Source organism: Corylus avellana, chromosome 8 (assembly GCF_965113065.1).
Source record: "Corylus avellana chromosome 8, dhCorAvel1.hap1.2, whole genome shotgun sequence".
Lineage (NCBI taxonomy): Eukaryota > Viridiplantae > Streptophyta > Magnoliopsida > Fagales > Betulaceae > Corylus > Corylus avellana.
Window position 1 is genome coordinate 618346 of NC_142497.1, and position 19942 is coordinate 638287.

A 19942-nucleotide genomic window follows, 5' to 3' on the forward strand; every position below is an offset into this window, starting at 1 on the left:
GACCACCCTTAGCTAGGCGCTTACATGGCAAAACTATTAATGTGACATTAACTTAGTATTGTCATGTTAGTAATTTTAAACGATTTTGAATGAAATGAGTGAGATAAGAATTTTGGAAAATTTAAAGAATCAAGAGTCGGATTTAAAAATTTCAATAAATAAATCAAAATTACACAATTAGTCATAGAGTAATTATATTTGCCCTTTCTGTTTGGATGAAAGATTTTCTTGTTTTCATTTGAGATATCATAATCGTTGACCAACTTGCTCCTTGATGACCATGGCCTCCCCCTGTTGTGATTTATTTATATTTTTTAAATATTCATATATATTTAAATAAATATATTTCTAGCAAAAACATAAAAAAAAAAAAAAAAAAATTTAAAACACACATTCAAACTGGATATTTTCTCCTATTTCATTTAATAATTAGTGTTTAACCTAGAAAATTGCTGGATGTAACAAGCTTTTTTTTTAAAAAAAAAAAACAAACTTTGTACTTGTTTTAATATTAACGAAAGCAAAATAAAAGAAATCAATATAGGAGAGAGAATGAGCGAGCATAAAGCCCGGTACAAGTTGGGGCCCAACCCAATAAAGGATAGCCTATTCACCATGGATTCGGACCTCATAGAATTCAATTTTTATATAACATGTGTCAATTACTAATTAAAAATAAAAGATAAATTATAAAATTCATTATTTTTAACCATTTTTCATATAGCGAATGGATGAATTATCTAATTGTATTTGTGTAAGACTCACATAAGTCTACAAATCCAATAGTTAAGATAGCTACAAAATGGTTGTATAACACGCCTCTTCAAAAAAAAAAAACTCAAGTTTGATAACACGTCACCGTTAATTTGTGTTTACAATTTAAAAAAGTGCGATTTCAAAACTTAATTTTTAAGATGAAGTTAAGTGTTTGGAAAAATCTCATTTTAACCTCTAAAATTGCAATTCAGCATCTACAATTGTGCGTTTTTGAAAAACACCAATTTGAAAACCCGTACGTAAATTTTTAAAAACACAATCTCAAATAATCAATTTTATGCTATTTTGTTTAAAATTATATTTTTTATCAATGAAATCGAAATGACAAACCACCCTCGGAATATAATTGAAAAAGTGTTGATTTTGTTTTTCAATAACTAAGCTGATTCTTATCACTAAAATTGCAAGGGCCTATTTTGGATTGCATTTGATGGGCCTAAAAGTACTTTTAATATTCAAAAAATCCATTTGAAGAAAAAAGTAGTCGTTTGGTAAAAAAAATTAAAAATACTTTTAAATGTCCAAAAAGCATAAAAATTGTAAAAATACACTTTTGACAAAAGCTTAAAAATGAAACTTTTGCCCAAAAAAATATTTTTGATTTAAAAATTATATTTCCCAAACGCAATCCTAAACGACCTCTACGTCTAGCATTACTTATTATACTAATTATTTATTTCCAAGCAAATAACAGAATTTAGATTTAGCTAGTAGTTTTTTTTTTAAATCACTAAATATTAAACTTTTTTATACATTTTTGAAATATATAAATTCGAAAATATCAAGATATACGTTTATAGAATGATTATTAGAGAGTGGTAACTCACGCACGTACGTTAGCGCAATTTGAGTTGGTTTGGACCGCTCGTTCGTATTATGAAGCAGCCGCAGTATGTACGGACCTCCCTCAATTTCCACTCATATATATACACATGGAGAGGGAGGGAGAAAATTCAACGATTTTTTCTTTTTCTATTTGATTCCTTTTGACGCAAAGCAAAAAAAAAAAAAAAAGAAAAAAGCGAAACGCACACGCAAATTATATTTACTTTGATGTATAAATAAATATTCCCACAGCCAGAGGGGGAGAGAGAGAGAGAGATATTTATGTTGTTCGGTATTGGAAGCGCTTTTGTCTGCAGAAATTAGGGTTTCTGGATCTTCGACTACCTTCGCCACATTCTAGGGTTTTGTCCTGCAGGTTCTGGTCTCTCCGTTTGTCTCTGTCGGTGTCTCTGTCGCTCTATCTGTGTTTGTGTGTGTGTGTGTGTGTGTTTGCATGTGTGTTTATTTCATTGTAGTTCATTTTTTAGATTTTTGCTTGTGCTGCTTTGGTGTTATAGATTAGGGCTCTGGATTTTGTTTTGTTTGGGAGTTTTTATTTTATTTTTTATTTTTTATTTATTTGGAATTTGTTTGGTTGGTGAGAAAATTCAGGAGGAGCAGGGGTATATAGGGAATATTCGGTTTCTGGTTGGTTGGGGTGGAAATGGCTGTTATGTGTGGATGCATTGCCATTTGTGTATTGATGTTTTGCATTTGATGCTCGTGTTAGTCGCGATTTGCTTGATCGCGATTTGCTTGATTTCTCTCTTTTTTTTTTTTTTGTGGAGTTTCAGATCAAAATGACATTGTGGATGATGGGTTTTACTTGATTGATTAATTTGTTTGTTGTTTTTTTTCACCTCTTTGATCAGGTTTTTTTTGAAATTTACTGGCTCTAATTCGTGGAGATACTGGGTTTTCAAGGAAGGGTTTGTGTAGGCGGCTGTGAATTTATTCTGATTTGGGTCCTGGGTCGAGAGGGAATTGCTGGGAATTTGTCATGAGTACACGAACTTCGTGGGCGGATTTGGCTGCAAACTCTGCAGCTGAGAATGCAGCTACTGGGTCTTCTTCTGCTAACAATGGGGGCGTAGGTGCCACATCGGCCCCTGCCCGGAGCACGTATGTTCCTCCACATCTTCGGAACCGTCCACCTGCTTCTGACCCACCTGCTCCAGCTAATACTGGACCTGTTACTAATGATCGATCTGGGTATGGTGGGGGTGGCCGTGGCGGTGGATGGGGTGGTGGTCCTAGGAATGATTATGGTCGAGCTGGGTATGGTGGGGGTGGCCGCGGCGGTGGATGGGGTGGCAGAAGTGGTGGTTGGGACCGGGGGAGAGAACGGGAAGTGAACCCGTTCGAAGATGATGACGATACAGAGCCAGCCTTTAGTGAGCAAGAGAATAGTGGCATTAACTTTGAAGCCTATGACGATATTCCAGTGGAGACAAGTGGTGAAAATGTGCCCCCGCCTGTGAATACCTTTGCGGAGATAGATTTGGGTGATGCACTTAATCATAATATTCGGAGGTGCAAGTATGTGAAGCCAACTCCTGTGCAACGGAATGCTATCCCGATTTCCCTTGCAGGGAGGGACTTGATGGCTTGTGCCCAGACTGGCTCTGGCAAGACAGCTGCTTTCTGTTTCCCAATCATTAGTGGAATTATGACGGGCCAGAGTGTTCAGAGACCACCCCGTGGGGCACGTACTGTTTATCCTCTTGCTCTTATTCTCTCTCCAACTAGGGAGCTCTCAATGCAAGTGAGTTTATTTATATGACTGCTTCCATTTATATGCTAATTTTTATTATAACCAGATTTTAAATCCCGCTGAAAATTTCAGATACATGAGGAAGCTAGGAAATTTTCATATCAGACGGGTGTCAGGGTCGTTGTTGCTTATGGAGGTGCACCAATTAACCAACAGGTTTTATTTTTGACTTGTTTTTCATTTTCTGTTGCCTTGTAATTTTGCTTGAAATGGGATATGTACTCTTCTGGTGTTGTGCCTGGTTATGGTTTGTTGCTTTTCTCCCTTTCAATCTTATTGTTTTCTTTTATAAAATTGTAGTTGTAATGGTGTGTTGTGCCTTCTGTGTTGATTGTAAACGATATGAAGCTGTTATATGTTTCTATTTCGGTGGAATGTATTTTACATGTTAAATGATCTTGTTTCCATGGTTCACTAGTTGCGGTGGTGCTTCTCTCCAAAAGAGTATTGTGCATAATTAGGAAAAAAACTGGTTCCTTATTGGAAATCTGCACCCACTAGTGGTTGTACAAATTCGGCCATCTGCTCAACCAGTTGCTATTTTTAATGGTTAGTGGTACAGTTTTCAATCGCCTTTATGAGCTAGACTCGCAAGCAATCGAAATATTTTCTTCTGTTTAGCTTATTGAAGTGCCGTTTTTTGGTTGTCCAAAGCTGATTTATAGTTGGACCTTGGCAGAATATTAAGTAACAATGTCTAGAGACCACAATTTAAGTATTTTGGAAGTTTTTATTTTGCTTTTACTTTCTTTGGCGGCTATCCCCTGAAGTTATAGCCATTAAGTAATTACAGAAGTTGTTAATTACTTAGCACTTGGTATGTTTTCTTGTCTTTCTACTCTGATGAAACTTTTCCTTGAAATTCTCTATAATATTCTTGAGGTTATCCGATGAACATCAACTCTTGTAGGATTTTCATGTGTTAACTGATTGAAATTGGGTATAGAATGGCTGTTTTGCATGTATATTTTTATTGGTTTTACTCCTTGTGGATGATCAACCTGTGGATGTTGCATGCTCATCTTGTGTTATAATGATCTCTGCAAGTTGTCTATTCCACTTTTCTGCATCTTGTTGCTCCTTTAAAATAATTGTTATGATATGCTAGCTTGTAGTGAGGGATTTAGGTAGCATTCCTGATGAGTTATATTTTTTCAGTTGCGGGAACTGGAGAGAGGTGTTGATATTCTTGTGGCAACTCCTGGAAGATTGGTAGATTTGCTGGAGAGGGCTAGAGTTTCATTACAGATGATCAGATATTTAGCTCTAGACGAGGCAGATCGAATGCTGGATATGGGTTTTGAGCCCCAGATAAGGAAAATCGTGGAACAAATGGACATGCCTCCACCTGGTGCAAGGCAGACTATGCTTTTCAGTGCTACTTTCCCCAAAGAGATACAGGTTTGTTTTTGTTGTTTGTGTTTTGTTTTTCAACTGGGAGTATGCTTTTCAACTGATGCTCTTGACTTCTGGCCATTATTTTTGTTTTGCTGGGGAATTAGGAATGTCATCTTCTCTTTTTCTTGGGCTGGTTAAAGGGGTTTGGGGGGGTGGGTGGGGTTGATGGTGGGCCGGTATGAATTTCAGTTTATGGCATCAAACATGATTGACAAATTAGTTTCCAGCACCTGAACCTCATCTCTAATGCATTGGCACCATAGAATGTAGCATTTTCCTGATATGCACCGAGACAGAAAGTGGTTTGGGATTTATATATCATGCAAAAGGAATATGTACAGCCTCAGTGAAGATTCTTATAGAATCCTTTAATTACGTCAATGTAATACTTTTATGAATTTGGTTGACATGCAGAGATTGGCCTCTGATTTTCTTTCCAATTACATATTTTTGGCTGTTGGAAGAGTGGGCTCGAGTACTGATTTGATTGTCCAAAGAGTTGAATTTGTTCATGAGTCTGACAAGAGAAGCCATCTCATGGACCTTCTTCATGCACAGAGGGCGAATGGTGCACAGGGCAAGGTACTATTATAGAAAGCATATTCCTGTGCTGCCATATAATTTTTCTTGCTATTGTTATGTGAACAGCTCGTTACACTGGATGATTTATGTTTACAAATTGTTCTTTAAATCAAAAAAACTTTTACTTACAAGGAGGGTGTTTGAAATTGTTGAGCAAAATATGTAGTTTTGTGACTTTTGCTTGCATCATCTGGTTGCAGCAAGCTCTGACATTAGTTTTTGTGGAGACAAAGAAGGGAGCTGATGCACTGGAACATTGGTTATGTTCTAATGGTTTTCCTGCAACTACCATTCACGGTGATAGATCACAACAGGTATTTGTTTTACTGTATGCATACTTTTATGCTGGATATCTATTCTTAGTCAAGCATGTCTTCTTGATAAAAGTATATAAACTAGTTTGAATTCAAATCCATTTGGCAAGTACAAAAATTCACATTTAATCTGTGGCAGGGCAAGGATACATGGGTTCTGTTTTAAACTTTAGTTTCCTGAATGATTTGAAACTAGTATGAGAGTAGATTGTGGGGGGATGGCAAGTTATTTAGTAGTGCCATTTACTATATTCTGTATTTTTAGATTTAAATGTTAAAATTGAGTCGCATAGCTGAATTAAAAACATTTGATTGTATGTGTAATAATGTGATAGTTCCCTCTTGCCAACAACTTGTGGTCCTAAAGGCACTTCCATCTCTATAATTGTGGGGTAGTGGGTTTATGTTATGTGTTGATGAAAAGGAAGAAAGAGTATCGCGAGAGGACATTGGAGGAACTTAAGCCCTTTTATTCTCTTTGTATTTGGACAATTGCATTTGTAGCTCCTTTGGAGCCTTTGGAGATTGGTTTTCATGATTTTTTATGTTCTTTTTTCTCCTTCTAGTTAGGTGTTTCTCTTATATACTTCTTGTGTACTTGTGTTAGAATAAAATATTCATCTCTATAATTGGGAGCTAGAGTCCCTTGTCGCTTTGCTCGATATGTTGTACTCTTTGAAAACCCATTCGGGAGAGACGAATAAAATGTTGTGGACCCCAAAATTTAATCATGGCTTTGAAGTGGAGCTATTAGAAATTATTATAGTCTTGAGAGTCTTGTCATTTTCCTTGGAAGAGCGTTTGGAAGGTGAAGGCTCCACCTCGATTTGCTTTCTTTACTTGGACGGCAGCTTTGGCCAAAATCCTCACGATTGATAACCTTAGGAGTGTGTTGCTTTGCAAAAAGAGAGAGGAAATTGTAGCGATATCTGGCACTTGGTTCTCATTTTCTTCGAAGTTTCATGGGTCATGCATAGCTATATTCTAGAGTTGCTTTATACTTGGAAGACTCAAGGGTGGGGACATTCCAAAGAGGCCATTTGGAAAGTTATCTCCACATTACTAATTTGGAGCATTTCGAGAGAAAGAAATCGGCATTTTTTTTAGGATTGTAAGTCCAATGTGCGACAACTAAAATCCTCATTTTTTTTACTCAAAAAAAAAAAAAAATCCTCATTTTTGAGATCTCTTTTAGATTGGGCTAATTTTCTTCCTCTAATCTTGTATATCTTGTCAACTTTTTAGATTTTTGACACCAATAGGGTGGTTGCTTCTCTTGTATTCTTTTCGTGTATGAGGGCTCTGGGTCTTCTTCTAATACATTGTTATTTGTAATAATAATAATAATAATAATAATGTTGATGGAATTTTTTAGTCCTTCAGAACAATTGTATAGAGCTTGATAGGATGCCAACAATATCCACAAAATATGTTATAGTGTTATATAAAACTTATTTAAGTATCCTAGGTTTTATATGGAATTATGTGATGTGAAGTTCCAATTTTGGGGTCTGTCCTTTTATTAAAAACAACTGGACAGTTGTGGACAGGCAGGAAGTTTTATTTTTCTTGGCAATTTATTTCATATTCATTGTTGTTGAGGTTTTTGGTGGTATCATTTTCCTCTTCTTTATCTTTCCTGCAACTTATGTGCACAGATTGCAAAGTGCTCAGCTTTGAATCTTAGCAGTTTCCCACTGAGCTACTTTATCCTTTAGCTTGTGTCTTTAACTTACTGACAAAGCATTCTTTATCCTCTTTATTGGATCATGCTTTGCTTTTCCTTAAACTTTATGTGAAACCTTATCTTTTTTTATTTTAAAAGATTAAGCTACTTCTTCAACAAATATCTACGTTATTACATACAAAAGCTCGAGTTGTTTTTATTTTTTCTATGCCACTTCCGAGTCTTGACATGGTGTATACAACCCATCTGTGCATTACTATGATGTGAAATCACAAGGTTTGTTGTTTCTTTCTTACTTCATTCCTTTTCACTCTCTAGGTTCTTCAGTTCATATCCCAATGTAGTCTCTGTGTCATACTTCTGTCTTTCTTAAAAACCCACGTGTTGCTCCATCTTTGGCTAGTGGCTACCAACTTTTAAGGCAGCTCTACTAGTTTTTACTTCTGCCAACAACTCTCATTATTGGCTTTGGATATATATTTTTAAAATTTTGAAGTGCAGTACTCTTAATTTTTTTTTTGGAAGGAATGGTGTTTGATCTATGTTAGGATGACATCAGAAGTGAACTGGAAACATGAACCCACAGGAATATGGTGAATGGGACACAATGCTAGGTCTGAATATGGTCTGAGAATTCCCAGGGACATGATTAAGGTGTCAAAGCAGATGGGAAGTGCTAAAAAAGCTAGGATAAGCTGTGCATATTTTGCATTTCAGCCATGTGGCAAAAGGGGAAATTGTTAAAAGGTCTAGACAAATTGTGTTGATCGTTACTGCTAATAGGAAATTTGCACAATAGTTTGGTTTCTCTGCAATTTCTATCAAAATAACATTTTTGTTAATTTTTTCCAGTAGTGGGGTTTTTAGGAGAATTGGGTATCCCACGTGGGGAAATAGAGTCCAGTTATAATGATATAGTTTATACGGTTGTATCTTCTTCCATGGACAGAGTCTTAAGGGAATAACAATGAGAGAAATTCTCTTTTATGTTATTTCTGCTTATTCCGATACTCCCATCTGTTGAACATTCAATGTCATCTTCATATTGTTTGAGCTGGACATGGGGCCATGGCGCTTCTCTGGTTCAAGCTTTTTGACAAAAGGTGAGTTCGGTATGTATGATCTTCCAATTTTGTGACATTAGAAGATTATCTTTGTTTGCTTTAATTTTGCTTGGACACTTCTACTCATCTGATATACACTGCAGGGGCATGTTTGACAAATAAATTGAGAAATACGTGCACAAATCGTTTACTTTTTAACTTAGAAAACTGCACATTCAAACAAACAAAACCCAAGGAGTTTCAACTTTGATGTACTATTCCCACGCAGAAGGGGGTCATATCCCATAAATGTTTCCTCTTTTGTCCTTCATCCAACCCCAAAAACCTCAACGGAAAGGGAAAAAGGCTTTTGGGTACTCTGCTCAGGCATTTTTCTTCTTCTAATCTTGTAGATCTTGTTAACTTTTTAGATTTTTGACACCAATAGGATGGTTGCTTCTTTTGTATGCTTTTTGTGTATGAGGGTTTTGACTGTTGGAGTTAAATGGAGAAATATGTGCAAATCGTTAGATTCGTGGACACTTTGTTCATCTATTCTTTTCTTATTTAGATACCTTGAAATGACTGCAACATTGGCATTTTAGAAGCCACTATATATGGACATTACCTTTTGGTATAGAAGACAAAAATTAATTCTTAACTTCGAAACTGTCCTTGGTTCATGAATAAGAAAAGAATGAGGGTTTTGACTCAGAGTTAAATGGAGAAATATGTGCAAATCGTTAGAATTGTGGACACTTTGTTCATCTATTCTTTTCTTATTTAGATACCTTGAAATGACTGCAACATTGGCATTTGAGAAGCCACTATATATGGACATTACCTTTTGGTATAGAAGACAAAAATTTAACTCTCAACTTCGAAACTGTCCTTGGGTCATGAATATGACACCGAGAGAGATCTTCACTCGAGACCCTTGTCCTTAATTGTATTTATACTTTACGTTCAAGTGGTTTATTCACCAACTGCTGGCTTGTATGAGGCTTTCTGCCTCATGCAGGCAGGTTTTAAGCTTAATGTGCATATTTCGCATTGGAAGACTGTGTTTAGTTTCTTTATTTGTTTATTTTACATGTCTGTAGGAAAGGGAGCTGGCATTGCGGTCCTTTAAAAGTGGCCACACCCCGATTTTAGTTGCAACTGATGTGGCTGCGCGTGGTCTTGATATTCCACACGTTTCCCATGTGGTCAACTTTGATCTCCCAAATGACATTGATGATTATGTCCACCGCATTGGACGGACAGGGCGGGCTGGCAAATCAGGTTTAGCTACCGCCTTTTTCAATGAGAATAATGCGTCTATGGCACGGGCTTTATCTGAGCTAATGCAAGAATCGAATCAAGAAGTGCCTAGTTGGCTGTCTCGGTTTGCAGCCCGATCTTTTGGTGGAGGGAGGAACCGTCGATCTGGTGGAGGTAGATTTGGTGGGCGTGATTTTAGAAGGGACAGTTCTTTCAGTAGGGGTGGTTCTGATTATTACAGTGGAGGTAACAGCAGCGGTGGGTATGGTGCTTCTTCTGGTGGAGGGTATGGTGCTTCTTCTGGTGGAGGATATGGCGCTTCTTCTGGTGGAGGATATGGTCCAGGGGTGACCAGTGCATGGGACTAATTTTTGACTTCTAAAGCAGTTGTGGTGTCTAGTTAATGGTTGTGGACTTTTTGCCTTTTCTTATAGGGTCATTTTTCCTCGCTGTCACATCTTTTTGTTAGTGTTTTAAGCCTTTGCTTTTCTATACCGTTAGAGGTGCTTTTAACTTATGAGGGAGGGGGATATTTGCTTGGTATTGGTGCCACAGGGATGGGTGTGTGTAAGTTGGTAGGTGTTGGTGACAAAGTACTAACACATAGGGATTACTCTGCCCTTTTTTTTTATTTGAAAAATTTTTGTCTTCCTTTTTTGGTGGTAATCTTGGTGGGTTATGGGTTGTAGAATATGTAGTGGGAGAGGAAGAGGGTTTCTTTCAGCCGCATCTTGTTTATCTCTTAGGCATATTCATTTCAACCCAATATGTTGGGGGGTATATTGTTGGGGCTCTGGTCCTGGTATTTCTTCTTCCCCTTGTCAAGGATTTCGAAGGCTTATGTAAGATTTTGGTTTTGCTGAAATAATACAAAGCTCCCTAGTTAGGAGAATGCATTGCTCTAGTACTTACTAATGGGACCTCTATTCTGGGCTATATGTTGCCAATATGAACGAATGAAGTCAATTTTTGTTTAATATTAAGAGAAACAAATCTGATAGTTATGGAAAACTCTTACTGTATGAGATTGAGCTATCCCCATATGATATTATGCTTTTTTCTTGTATTCATTCACCATTTTGATTCCTTTGGTAAGTCTGCTTCTAGAGCAGTGAGCTTGAAATGCACCAGTGGGATGTGCTGCATGGAAAAAAGAGAGAAGGATATGACAACCTTTTGTGACAAAGTGCTTAAAACTTTTTTGTTTATTTTTTCTTTTCTAAGCAAGATAATGATAATATCAATAGAAAACAAAACTACAAAAGACTGCGCAGAGGATCCTAATAGACACCCCAGTACCGTTCACATGATTTCGATTTCTGATCTGATATCGTGTTAACGGTCAAGACTTGGAGCCGACATTGTAAGCCCATTGGGCAAGTTATGTTTTTAGGTTCTATTTCTACTCTGGGAAATTGTCCAAAATTCCAGAAGACCGGTTTTTAGTAGAGTCAATCATTGGGTTAGGTTTTGAAGCATTTTGTCCAACTCTAGCTAAATAAGATGAGAGTCTACAAAATCGTGGTAGTAGGGACTATAACTTCTGGTGATCTAGTCCTCCTCAACTATCTCTAAGAGTTGACTTTTGTGCTCTCGTATATGCATCTTCTAATGAGACAAAGTTGCAGATCAACCAACAATAAAATTATTTCCAAAATAGGACAAAAATGAAGAGTTTGTTTGTAAGGAAAGAGGAGAAAAAAAAAGGGGACACATTGGTCTTTAGGACATGGGGAAAGCAAAATTTCACCTAATGGTTATTTATTTAAGGTAATCTTTGCCCTTTGTTTTGGCTAATCTCTTTGACATACCCAGATGAGCCAAAAGAGCAAGTACACTTATTATTTTGATCACATCACTATCTTGGCCCATGATGTTTAGGAATTAAGGGCATCTTGTGTTAGTTGACAATTTGAAGTATAATCAAATATGTAGGGTTTTCCAAGTCATTATTATTTTATTATTATTGTGTTGTTATTATCATTATTACTAACCTTTTAAGCTGATGAGATGGAGTATATTCAAATAACTAGGAAACCCTACCATACAATTCATGCAAGTTTAGGGCAATCATGAAACCCTAGCTAGTTTTATAATAGTACATATTTTTCAAATAATTGAATTTATGACATCCACCTCACTGTTGATATGACTAACAAAGAGCAAATGATATTTGAACGAAGTTTTCTTTTAAATTAGGTTGAAATAAATTTTCCGAACTTAGTCTCTTACATCTGTCTTTAGAGCATATGATTGAAAGAATTTCCTTCAACTCAATTTGAAATAAAATTTTATCTATAATATTTTGTCTTGTGTTTCTATAGTTACTATTGATGTGTAGCTCATTAATTTGATTAAACTATAAATCCCATCACTATTAATTTCATTTTCAAATTGGGATTTTTGAATTAGAAGTGTGAAACGAAGATCAAGGAAGATAACCTATGATCATGGTTCATGGATTTGGTTAAAAGTCACGGATGGCATTACAAGTCAAGAAAATAATTTAGTATTACCTGAAAATGATAATTTTTTTGGTACTTAATTAATTATCCTCGAATTAACAAAAACAAAAGGGTATTAATAGGAGAAATTGATTATCAAATTAGGAATCTGCAGGACTGGGTCTTAAAACGACAGTTAAGATTGCACATCGATGTATTAATTTATTGGTGACATAGATATAATGGGCGGGATTATATATTTAAAGAAAAAATAAAAAAAGAATTAAGGTCTATTGGCATGCAAAGACTGCTTGAGATGAAAGCATTTTCATTGGGCTAGCCAAAGCCCAAAGGTTGTAGAAAAAATGGGCCAAAAAAATAAATAGAAAGTGTCATCCAACTAGCCATTTTTTAACTGCTAAAAACAACAATTTAATCCTTTTCCTTTTTAGATAAATAAATATATATATTTTTAAATAGAATAGTAAAAGTAGATAGTTAAAATAAATAGTATAATATAGATACTTTGAAAAAGTAAGCAGTTAAAATAAAATATAATAATTTTTAACTAAAATTTATTGAGTCAAATGTGACCCCAATTCTACCATTGGATAGTTCAAATGATATTTTCTCTCTCAATAAAATAAAATAGAGAATGACATTGTGGTTCAAGGCATTTTAAATACATGCATGACTTATTAACTTGAAAAGACAGGCATTAATGCTCCTCAGAGGGAGTGATTTCAACTCGCAAGTAGCACCTACTATAGTAGCATTCTAACGAGTATGTACTACTATAGTCACGTCTAGGTAGAATAGCCACAATTGATCTCTTTGACTTACCCTTTTACTCAGATAAAAAAAAAAAAAAAAAAAAAGTAGTATGTTCTTTACGTTGTAGGTTGAAGTTCGAATCTCCTAACTTAATGTTTGGATTAGGGACAACTCAAATGCTCGGGATTCACTTGTACATTAGCACAATATAAACATGCAGTTAGTTACCCGTATGGGGTTTATTCTCATTATAAAAGAATAAAGAAAGACAAAGCATAAACAATACAATTTTTCGTGATAACATATAACATAGAGCCCTATAAAAGTTGGGGAAATTCCAGCCTCATATAGAGTTTTTACAAATGCTAGAGAGACATTAAAAGGTCAAAATTACAATAAATTAGTCTAAAATTCAAGCAATTAAAACCAAATTGCAAAACAAAATCAAATATTGCTAAATGATATTCTTATTTATCCCCCCACCCCACCAAAAAAAAAAAAAAGGAAGAAAAGGTTAGTATATGTTGAAGTTCAAAAACATCTATAGGCCCTTGAGTAGATTGATTATAGGGTGGCCGAATTACCCTTTAACCTTAGGGTTGGTTTAATGGCTCCAAACAATCGATTATGGGGATGAATGAGCTACCTCTAGTCATGTGGGTGGTTTCGGCTAGCCAGTACTAGTTCAACTTTTATCTATATATAAAATTTTTTAGAATAAATTTGTAATTTTGTAATACTATTTGTCACGCATGTATACCATACAAAATTAATTATCACTTTTAAAATCTTGAAGAACTATTTGTCACGACCTTGAACACCAGGAATCAATTTAACAAATTTTCTTTAGTTTTTTTGCCATGCCCAAAGGCCATCAATGAAAAAGGATTTTTTCTTTCTTTCTTCTTTTTGGTTTTAAAATCTAAAAGGGTATTTAATTCGTCCATGTGCATATGTGATAGGGCAAATTCCATCGAGGATGATGGATCTGAAAACACCAAAAAGTCTTTCCCTTAAAAAATGGGTTTGACCCATAAATGGTAGCAAACAAAACACTATCAGCAGAACCACTCAAACTCACAAGCTTCTTGTCCTCTTATGGGACTTGCAGTTAAATTGAAAATAAAAAATTCCCAAAATCATTAATTTAGAAATGTATTTCAATGTTAATTTGTATAATTAAATCGAAACACATTTAAGAAAATCAGAAGTTGGTGGCCCCTGGGTCCAGCTGTACTGTTCAGCTAGAGAGAGAGAGGGACTGTGTCATAGAGAGAGAGGGGGTGTCCTAGAGAGACACAGACTCACGTTTGTTGTTTGTTGTTGTTGTTGTTGTTATTGTAACTTGGGAGAGGTGTTTGGTGTTTCTTTGTTTGTATTTGCAGAGAAATAACAAAAAGGCTGCATTTTTTTTTTTTTTTTCTTTCTGTTTTTTATTTTTTATTTTTTGCTCTGGGTATTTGTTGGATCAGATTTAAGGGAGTGAACACGAAGTTCAAAGATGAAAGAGCTCTCGATCTGAGCTTCTCTAACTTTGATTCTGGATTCTGGCTCTGGCTGCTGACTTTATCTATGACTCTGAGTTTCTGAGATGGAACAATCTTCGAATGCTCAAAGGGGCATCCGAGTTCAAGCTCCACTGGTTAGTCTAATTGATCTATACTATGTTTAATTAGTTAATTAATTAATTATTTTTTGCGTATACTTTCTGCAAATTTATGAACTTTTAGAGCGACCCAGATGGAATTGTTGTTGAATTTGTGCATTTATTTAAGGCAGTGTTGGAAATCTTGTTCTGGTGGGGATATGTGTTCGGGGCCGGTTGGTTTGACTGCTTGCATTTCGTTTTTAGGTTTTTAGGGTTTTTGGAGATACCCACATGGGGATTTTCGTTGAAGATGCAACTTTTTGAGGGAATTAGTGGAATATTTATTAACCAATGTATTTGAGAATGTTTGGCTTTTGAAGTCCGTATTACTCTTGTTAGTTGACTTCTCAATTTGGTGTTTTTGGGGTTACTTACTGCTGTATTTGTTGTTGCAGTTTTGTGTATAGGGAATTAAAGCATGAAACGTATGGACTAGTTGCTGTTAAATAATAGTCAAGTCGGGTCTTTGGATCTGTTTATTTTTACCATATAAAATTCTCTTGCCATCGGGTAATTGATTTTCTTTTTTCAAGGGAAAATTTGTTAATGTGTCCATTTTTCTGCTTATAGTCGACAAAAGGAATAATGGAGGGTGGGTTGTGGCCAGTATCTTCCTTTTACTTTTGTGAGAATTCACATATGTTAGTTGCTAGGCAAAGAGGTTATTTTCTGGGCATATCGGTTGGTTAGGGGCCTCAAAATCACTATTTGATTTTGTTTGTATAGAACTATGTATTTCAAGTAAATTTATTAATTTAATGTGGTTGTGGATCGTTTGGGTGTTGAAATTTTGCTTTAAAAATTTCATGCTTGTTGCAGATTATGGGGTATATTACAGTGCTCAGTTTTGAGTTTTCCCTATTCCTTTCCTTTTCATTTTCGTAAGTTTTATATATATATATATATATATATATATATATATATATATATTTTATTTTTTTCTCTCAACCTTTTTTTTCTGGATTCCTGTCCCCATTTGTGCTCTTTTAAACCATTTCAGAGATGATCCTAGTTTTTCAACTCCAGCTTCTGCTGTTTTCTTTGTTGGTTTTTATTAATATTAATTGCTAAAAGTGTGTCAATTTCTATTCAAATAGAGTTATTTTTCCCTATTCCTTTCCTTTTCATTTTCGTAAGTTATATATATATATATATATTTTTTTTCTCTCAACCATTTTTTTCTGGATTCCTGTCCCCATTTGTGCTCTTTTAAACCATTTCAGAGATGATCCTAGTTTTTCAACTCCAGCTTCTGCTGTTTTCTTTGTTGATTTTTATTAATATTAATTGCTAAAAGTGTGTCAATTTCTATTCAAATAGAGTTATTTTTTTAATAAGTAATCGAAATATCCTTAAAAGTGCAAAAAGCGTTAAACTGTTTAATTCTGCTGATAGGCAACTCCCTGGGCCAATGGATATTATATAGAGATTCGAATTTGCAAATTTTTATCTGCCATCATTATCTTGCTTGATTTAATTATTATATTATTTGCATCCATGTGTAGACACAGGTCTCTTGGATGATGCCTCTTTTGTTAAGAGTGTTTGTTGCTTAACAGTATGTTATTCTTTCTACAATAATGTAATTTGCGCATGAATGACAATGCATGTGTGCTTTTACCTCTTTCTTTTTTAGGAGCTTAATTGCTACAGGCATTTTTTGTACCTTAATTGTTTTTCAGAGGTTAGATTACATTTCAAGATCCACTCAAAAGGTTTTTAAATTTCATCGCTCTCCTACCGATGACTTTTTACATTCCACGGCTTCGGCAGATCGCTTAGCCCCTTTCATCTTCAGCGCAAGAGCGCTCGTCCGGATGATGAAATACTATCATGTCCGGTTCCCTCGGGGGAGGGATCCATAATAATTCACCTATCCCAATAACAAAAAAACCTGACTTGAATGATCCTGTATTAAGAGCTAAATTGGCTAAAGGTATGGGTCATAATTATTATGGAGAACCCGCATAGCCCAATGATCTTTTATATATTTTTCCAGTAGTAATTCTAGGCACTATTGCATGTAACGTAGGCTTAGCGGTTCTAGAACAAATGAAATGCATGAACCTATTCGGGGCCTGGGTTTCTCTGTTGTAACTGAGAAGAAAGAGTGCCTGGCATAAGATGAGACTAGCCACAAATTGTAAGAGAGGTTTTAAAAAATGAGAACATTTTTTTTTTTTTAAAAAAAGGAGATACGGGAAGGCAAGAGTGACAGTTTTGGATTGATATCAAGGTAAAAGGAGAAGCTAGCTTGATGCATTTGTAGCGATTTTATGCAAGGACAAGTAGAAAATTTCCAGTTCATGTCAGACCATATGTGGGTATGTGTGTATTTTTGGTGTACAGATATGCATGTATGGCTGTATGCATTGTTTAGGCTCTTTGGTTTGCCTGAGTATTGGCTATTATCTCTAGCTTCATCCACTAGCTGAATTGCTTCAAAATTTTGAGTTTTATCAAAAGGAACATTATCTTGCTCTCAAGCATTTTCAACTTTCCTTAGACAGTCCTGTGTTTTTGACACCATCCAGGAATTAATTAGACAAATCTGAAGAAGAATATATTTCCCACTTTGGTCTTTGCCATCTTTTCATGGATCAATTATTTAAAAAAGGAGGTACAAACAAGATGCTCATCCTGAGCTAAGATACGAGCCTCCAACTCTCGGACTTAATAAAGAAGATTAGAAACCTATGACAGCATGAGGAGCATCGAAGCTCCATAAAAATTTGCTATGCGGCTATTTCTTTTGGGTTGAATACCACACGCAGCTCCTTGGGATAGTTTTCCAATGGGCGGATGATTCATATCCTTGACTTCTGATTTGCTTTAGAAAATGGAAAGGGGAAGAAGCACTGCTACATCTATCAAAAGCTCTTGTTTACTTAACCTTTTGAATGTATTAACTATGGACACTGGTAACAATGCATCTTTCTGTGCTTGCTGAGTAGATCATGATGCTCATAAGAGAATGGGCCATGCTTAATTGCTTATCCTATTCAGCAGATATTATGTATTGGTACATCATATGGTGTCTAGTCTCTTGCCTTTTTTAACACACAAACTGATATCAGTTGTGCCATCATCTGGGTGTCTGGCACTTCATAAGGTTTTCATGCCTCGTTAGTTTCTACTCTTGGGGGTGTAAATTGTGATGTTTATTTGTGCAAGCATGCTCATGAAAACAGGGTTGGGGATCCAAATCTTTGCAAAAGCCGTTTATACAAAATGGCACCTTTAATGTGACCATTGGCTTCTCTCTCTGTTTCTCTGTTTTTCTTTTTTGGTTTGTTATTGACCCTATATCTGGTGTACACATCTAGATGTATCTTGCGTTCTAACATGGAAATTTTTGCAGGTTGATTCTGTATCATGCTATTGCAGAGTAGATTCAGGCTTGAAAACTGTCGCTGGGGCAAGAAAATTTGTTCCCGGATCAAAGCTTTGTATTCAGCCTGATATCAATCCTAATGCACACAAGAGCAAAAACTCACGACGGGAAAGGACTCGAGTGCAGCCACCCCTCCTGCCCGGCCTTCCTGATGATCTTGCCATTGCTTGTCTGATCCGAGTCCCTCGTGTTGAACATAGAAAACTCCGTCTAGTTTGCAAGAGATGGCGCCACCTTCTGGGTGGAAACTTCTTTTATTCTCTTAGGAAAAGTCTTGGAATGGCAGAAGAGTGGGTTTATGTCATCAAAAGAGACCGTGATGGAAGGATTTCTTGGCATGCTTTTGATCCCAACTACCAGCTATGGCAGCCACTTCCACCTGTCCCCAGGGAATACTCTGAAGCGTTGGGTTTTGGCTGTGCGGTTCTTAGTGGTTGTTACCTGTACTTATTTGGAGGAAAAGATCCACTAAAGGGATCTATGAGACGGGTCATTTTCTACAATGCACGGACAAATAAATGGCAAAGGGCACCGGATATGCTTCGAAAACGTCATTTCTTTGGTTCTTGTGTCATAAATAACTGCCTTTATGTGGCCGGTGGGGAATGTGAAGGAAGCCAAAGGACTCTCAGTTCTGCTGAAATTTATGACCCTAACAGGAATCGGTGGAGCTTTATCTCAGATATGAACATGGCTATGGTGCCATTTATCGGGGTTGTTCACAATGGAACATGGTTTCTAAAAGGACTCGGGTCTCACCGTGAGGTCATGAGCGATGCCTACTCTCCTGAAACTAATACCTGGACCCCTATTAGTGAAGGGATGGTCTCGGGTTGGCGGAACCCTAGTATCTCCTTAAATGGACAGCTCTATGCCTTGGATTGCCGGGACGGATGCAAGCTAAGAGTTTATGATGGACCCACAGATTCGTGGAACAAATTTATAGATAGCAAGCTCCATCTAGGGAGCTCTCGCGCTCTAGAGGCGGCCGCTCTGGTTCCCCTCAACGGGAAGCTTTGCATAGTCCGTAACAACATGAGCATCAGCCTAGTTGACGTCTCTAGTCCAGATAAACTTGTGGAGAGTAACCCCCACCTTTGGGAAAATATTGCGGGGAAAGGCCATTTCAGGACTCTTGTCACAAATTTGTGGTCAAGTATAGCAGGCCGAAGTGGCTTGAAGAGTCACATCGTTCACTGCCAGGTGCTTCAAGCATGAGAATCACAGTCCATATCTCAAGCTTTGCTTATGGAAAGACTGGGAAGAAATGGAAAGGGGGAATTGAATTATCTAGGGCAAAATATTGATTTATTGGAATCTCCATCCTCATTTAAGGTGAGAGGTTCAATATGGGACACAACAGATGATGTGTTTTTTTCATGCAGTTACAAGGCGAAGGTGACTTCTATTGGTTTTGGCAATAGAATTGAGGTCATTTCTATTGGCTTTGGCAATAGAATTGAGGTCATTTCTTTACATTCTTGAGAGAGAGGATACTTGTAAATCTTGTTATTGGGTTTAGGGTTGTTGTGTCTTTTGTTGTGGGATCTTATCTTAGTAATATGTAATCTTGAAGGTGCTTTGTGAATATATATGGTCTATTAAAGATAGATAAGTCAAATATACTTCAATTGATGTACATGACCACCAATCAAATTTTTGTTATCTGCATGTTATAGTACTTTATTTAAAAATGTCATGATTTAGCACAAAAGTAATGTTATTTTGTAAATTGTTATGTTATAACCAAACTGCTAGACAATGTAATAGTGAAAATTAGTTTTGGATTAATAATGTAAAAATAAAAAAAAAAAAAAATTCAATGGTCATTCTAGTTATATGATAGTCATATAGCATTATTTTTAGCGCAATAAAGATAATATGGTGACATAACCACAACGAGTAAGCATTGCTAAATAGACCCTCTTCCTTTCAAATTTTGAAAAAAAAAAAACCCTCAAAGAGTAATATTATAAATTATATTTTTATTTCACAATTATTTCAGTATTTCACAATGCT

General features: G+C 36.1%; 2 protein-coding genes across 3 annotated transcripts; both read left to right on the forward strand.

The window, feature by feature from the left end:
• Positions 1 to 1781: 1781 nt before the first annotated feature.
• On the forward strand, positions 1782 to 10567 carry LOC132163308 (DEAD-box ATP-dependent RNA helicase 52). 2 transcript variants are annotated; one of them, XM_088519018.1, is made up of 7 exons: positions 1782 to 1984; positions 2475 to 3367; positions 3449 to 3532; positions 4535 to 4777; positions 5189 to 5356; positions 5557 to 5670; positions 9504 to 10567. In XM_088519018.1, exons 2-7 carry the CDS (start codon positions 2603 to 2605, stop codon positions 10029 to 10031), a joined length of 1902 nt encoding a protein of 633 aa, XP_088375144.1. In that variant the 5' UTR covers positions 1782 to 1984; positions 2475 to 2602; the 3' UTR covers positions 10032 to 10567. The 2 variants fall into 2 exon arrangements, with proteins under 2 accessions (XP_088375144.1, XP_059429531.2); XM_059573548.2 differs by having other exon boundaries at positions 1782 to 1978.
• Positions 10568 to 14202: 3635 nt separating this feature from the next.
• LOC132164463 (Galactose oxidase/kelch repeat superfamily protein) lies at positions 14203 to 19564 on the forward strand. The gene is made up of 2 exons (XM_059574979.2): positions 14203 to 14523; positions 17891 to 19564. Exons 1-2 carry the CDS (start codon positions 14473 to 14475, stop codon positions 19139 to 19141), a joined length of 1302 nt encoding a protein of 433 aa, XP_059430962.2. The 5' UTR covers positions 14203 to 14472; the 3' UTR covers positions 19142 to 19564.
• Positions 19565 to 19942: the final 378 nt, after the last annotated feature.

Bases quoted from the DNA above. Each gene is read 5' to 3' on its own strand.
- LOC132163308 (XM_088519018.1), top strand. From the start codon at position 2,603: ATGAGTACACGAACTTCGTGGGCGGATTTGGCTGCAAACTCTGCAGCT. The intron at 5,357-5,556 runs GTACTATTATAG...ATCTGGTTGCAG, and splicing joins CGAATGGTGCACAGGGCAAG to CAAGCTCTGACATTAGTTTT. The intron at 5,671-9,503 runs GTATTTGTTTTA...ACATGTCTGTAG, and splicing joins ACGGTGATAGATCACAACAG to GAAAGGGAGCTGGCATTGCG.
- LOC132164463 (XM_059574979.2), top strand. From the start codon at position 14,473: ATGGAACAATCTTCGAATGCTCAAAGGGGCATCCGAGTTCAAGCTCCA. The intron at 14,524-17,890 runs GTTAGTCTAATT...AAATTTTTGCAG, and splicing joins TCCGAGTTCAAGCTCCACTG to GTTGATTCTGTATCATGCTA.